General features: G+C 30.8%; 1 protein-coding gene across 1 annotated transcript; it reads left to right on the plus strand.

Annotated features, from left to right (window-relative positions):
* Positions 1-2717: 2717 nt before the first annotated feature.
* On the plus strand, positions 2718-3840 carry LOC149162699 (uncharacterized). The gene has a single exon (XM_089435769.1). The coding sequence runs from the start codon at positions 2936-2938 to the stop codon at positions 3605-3607; it is 672 nt and encodes a 223-aa protein (XP_089291895.1). The 5' UTR covers positions 2718-2935; the 3' UTR covers positions 3608-3840.
* Positions 3841-4688: the final 848 nt, after the last annotated feature.

Below are 4688 nucleotides of genomic sequence, written 5' to 3' on the forward strand. Positions count from 1 at the left end.
TTTTCGCAATTCTAAGCTGCTCACCCCAAAATTATATAATTTTTTTCAATAGGAGGAAATAGGTTTAGAGTAGCTTATAGGCTTATATGGTCTTGCTTCGCATTGTATTGAATTATTGTGTTGGGATTAGATAGTCAGAGTTGTAAAGACTAAACCTCCATACCTATTGAACTACAATCTAGAGACTCCAAAATTATTAAAATTTTAGTTAGTGATCTTCATTTTTAAAATTGATTCTTATGAATATTTGTGAGATTAATATGTTGTTTAAAAATATTAGCCTAAAATTCTACTTTTAATAAAAATAATTTTGAAAAATATTATTAAATCACTGATTTTAATCTTATTTTATGCTTTGATTCATGATATAATGCTTAGATTTTATGGAGAAATCACATAGAGAACAAAGGGTCGACGCATTTTGAACCTAATGGAGATTCATCATGAGGACCAGGTTGATCTTGCTCCTCATCTTGGTCCCGATGATGAACCTAGATCTAGATTCGAAACACGTGTTTTGAACTTAATCGAGGTTCATCATCAAGACCAGGTTGCTCCTCATCTTGGTCCAGATGATGAACCTAAATCTAGATTCGAAACACGTCCACCCTTTGTTCTCTATGTAATTTTTCCAGAAAATCTGAACATTATAACTGCTTTTAATTTTTATTTTTTATTACAAAATTAAATTTTATAGAATTAATTATATTAAATTTTTTATTTTAATAATTTATATTATAAATATTTTAAAAATGATTTGAAATCACAATTATTAAATTGTACTGGGGTTCACACGGATTTTATACACAAAAGTGAATACATGGAATAGAGAGGTATTAGATAATAATTTACAATAAATAATTCTAATATGAAATATAAAGATATTTTCTTAAATAAGTAATAATTTATGTATTTAGGTTTTTGTGATCCATAATAAATTAAGCAAAGTCTTTCTATAGAAATCACATTAGAGAAAATATTTGGCCAATGCCTTTCAAACCCACAAGTAATAATTTATTATAATTAATTTTAATTTATCATAAGTAATTTTAAAAAATGGATAGGAATAAAATAAAATATTTTTATTTATTTATTTTTAAATGATAAAAAGATGATGGTGATGATGATTAAGGTCCACTAAGACCAATGTGGTCTATTCGATTTCAAGAAAAGAGAGTCTAATTATCATTCTTCAAAATCTTGTTTCTGTGATCAAGAGCAGGGAAAGCAGCCTCCCAAGATCCCTATAATTGCGCTGGCTTAATAAGTCAAGAATAGTGGAGGTATGGCTAATGATAGGGAATTGAGAGTGGATGTGGGCTAGAGTCCTATAGTCTAAAAGGAAGTGCTTTTCATTCATCTTCTACCTTCTTAGTATCACAAATCCGACCAAATATAAGTCAAGAATAGTGGAGGTGTGGCTAATGATAGGGAATTGAGAGTGGATGTGGGCTAGAGTCCTATAGTCTAAAAGGAAGTGCTTTTCATTCATCTTCTACCTTCTTAGTATCACAAATCCGACCAAATAGTTCAAATCCGATCATTTTCTTTTTAGTACTAATCAACACAGAGAGATAATTCTGATTATCAAGAAATATTATAAATATTATATATTTATAATATTTATATTTTATTTTATTATTATATATATAGTTGAATATTATTTTTGGAAATAGTAAAAAATATTTAATATTTTGGATGGATACTCTTCTTATTTCGTGAAACACAAAATGAGGTAGCACATTTGCCATATATACACATTTTATTTGAACAAATAATATTCAATATAACAAATAATTTTTTAATTAAAAATATAATAATTTAATTTCTTTATTTCTAATTGTATTTTAAAACATTTTTTTATAAATATAATTATATATATATTCGGAAAATAAATAGAAAATTTATTATCTTAATTTTTTTTTTCATTTTTATGTAAAGAAAATTTAATTTACAAAATAAATATTAATATTTTTTCATATATGTTAATTTTTTAATTTTAGTTAATATTAATTTTTATATTGAAATCGTAATTTTGTCAGTATGCTTTTTATTAATAATTAAAATATACTTATATATTGTAAAATCTTTGCTTTCATCATAGTTTCTTTTTAAAATTTGACCATTCCATAATTGTTAAATTTCACTATCAAATATTGAAAATTATAGTGGATGGTATATATGAACTATCCCATTCCATTCATCGTCAAAATTTCATTATAACTGTACGGCAAATTTAAATTTACCTTTAATTTCATCCGGCCGTCCATGATTGTTAAAATTCACCATCAAATATTGAAAATTATATAGGATGGGACATATCAATGTCAAAGTTAAATTCTATCATTAAATTAGTTTAACGTATTAAAATTGTAAAAACTTTTAATTCGATTATCCATTTTTTACACGAAAATTTATTATAAAGATATTTGAAAATGTATAATTTAATTTAATTATGAAATTTTTTTATAAATTAAATTATAAATTTAAAAGTGTTTAGATTTTTTAAAATAATTTTTAATATAAAAATAAATTAAAAAAAATGACACCCAAAAAAATCCCAAAAAATTTAGGGCCAAATTGACCAGACAAAATACCCAACGCCATTTGGAAAATGTTAATTGTGAGGTCACATATAGGTTTAAGAGTCTCCATAATTCCGACATGAAACATATATGTTTGGCGGATGGATCTCAATGTTGTGTTGCCAAAAGGGTAGCCAAGTTACTTGGGCCGAGAATGTTCAGCGATTATCCCTTTCCCTTTCCCTTTTTATATGCTGACATAAGCCTCTGAATTAATTCTTCCTTTTTACTAACACACGGCGTCTTATCTTTCCACCCCTGCAAATACAGATAAATAGAGCTCGCACCCCCCTTCGTTTCAAAGTTTTTGGGCCCCCTCCTCTTCCTCTTTTTCAGGTTGTTTGGATAGCATGGAGTATGGAACCTATGACTTCTCAGTGCCTGGTTTAGACTATCCCCTCCTCAACAATAACGATCTGCTATTCTTCAATAATGTGAAATTCCCATCTGAGAGCAGCGGGAATTTCAATTCTCTGCTCGGAACCCCAACTTTGTTGCCCGATGTCCTCCACAACTCTCCAATGTCGACCCAATCAAACGCTGTGCTCTGTTTCAGTGAAGAATATAATGCACCCAATTCGACACCAGACAGCGGTTGCACAAGCGGGGCTTCGGCTTCGGCTTCGGTTTCCAAGCAGGAGATTTCATTTGCGTCAAAAAAGAAGAAGAAAACTCAAAAGGTTTCACAGAATACGAACAAGCTGTCGGTGGATCCTCAGAGTGTTGCAGCCCGCCATAGGAGGCACAGGATTAGCAAGAAGTTCAAAATTCTGCAGACTCTGGTTCCCGGCGGAACTAAAATGGACACTGCCTCTATGCTGGACGAGGCCATTCAGTACGTCAAGTTCCTCAAGACACAGATCTGGATTCACGAAACGATGGGTTACGGGTACCCCATGAATGCCAATTTAGCCAACGGGGAAGGATTTCAGAATTTCACATCCATTTCCTCTTACTGTTCTGCACCCCAGCTTGTACAGAGAAATGCAATTGACTATAATGGTGTACCCAACGGTATGTAGAAATAAATCAGTATGTGGCATTTCTCTTTGTGATTTAGCAAATTCCCAAATAAGATCCCTGGTTTTCCTAGACTCTGTTCTATTGTATTCTATGTGCCTCATGGGCCTGCCATGCTAATCTATTTATTTGGAAGGCAGCCTATACTAATTTCATGACAGTTGTATACTAATCCTTCTGCATGACCTTGGTAATGTTATGGATGCCTCTGTGTATTGATATGTAATCTCCTGTGTATATGGTGCTCCTGTTTGTTTTGTTTTCTCTGTGAGCTGCGTTTGTTTGCAGAAATCACAGGCATATCATGAGTATTGAAACCAATTTTTCAATGCCAGTGGACTGATAGTTAGCACAAATTGGGATAGGTTGGAGTGTTAATAATGTAACATTACCCTTGCAGGTGTGCCACATATACAACGTATTGAATTAAAACATATTAAAGTTTTTTGAGTAAGAGTGGAACAGCTCCTGTAGAAAGGCACATCTTAGTGCTGGTGGTAGAGTCATGGGTTGATTTTAAAGTTAATATGTAAGTTTAATTTTGCAAATGTGAATCGAGTCTTAATTTAATTGAACTGTTTTAACGATGGGTTCAAAAAAGTAGCTGGCCTATGTAATATAATGTAATATCTTTTAATCATATTTATGTTCTAATTCGAATGGTTTAGGATGGGAGTATAATAATTTTGTGGGAATTTGAATTAATTTCATAATTTACATAATAGGGTTATAGACAATTGAGCTTACTTTAATAAAGATGGTCTTTAAAAATATAGAACAATATTTAGGAATTTCAAAACTAGATACCTCTTCAAATTCGAAGGTTTTCACATTATGAATGCCCATCTGTTTTAATAATTTAAAAAAGATTGCTGATGGTTCTGTGAAATTGTTAAATATGCCTGTCTGTTTAGATTGTTGATGGTTCTGAGAGATTGTTAACTATGTTATATTTGATGAACACAGCACTATGTTATGTTAGGTCATATTTGATGAACAAAGTACCCAGTCAGGGAATCAAATACCATCTTGATGGATTTATTTACAGTGTCTGTGGGTTATGGATGATTTAGTTCAAGTTGA

The sequence above is a fragment of the Pinus tabuliformis genome, chromosome 5_2 (assembly GCF_031772625.1).
Source record: "Pinus tabuliformis cultivar Carrire ecotype Pingquan chromosome 5_2, CPIR1, whole genome shotgun sequence".
NCBI lineage: Eukaryota > Viridiplantae > Streptophyta > Pinopsida > Pinales > Pinaceae > Pinus > Pinus tabuliformis.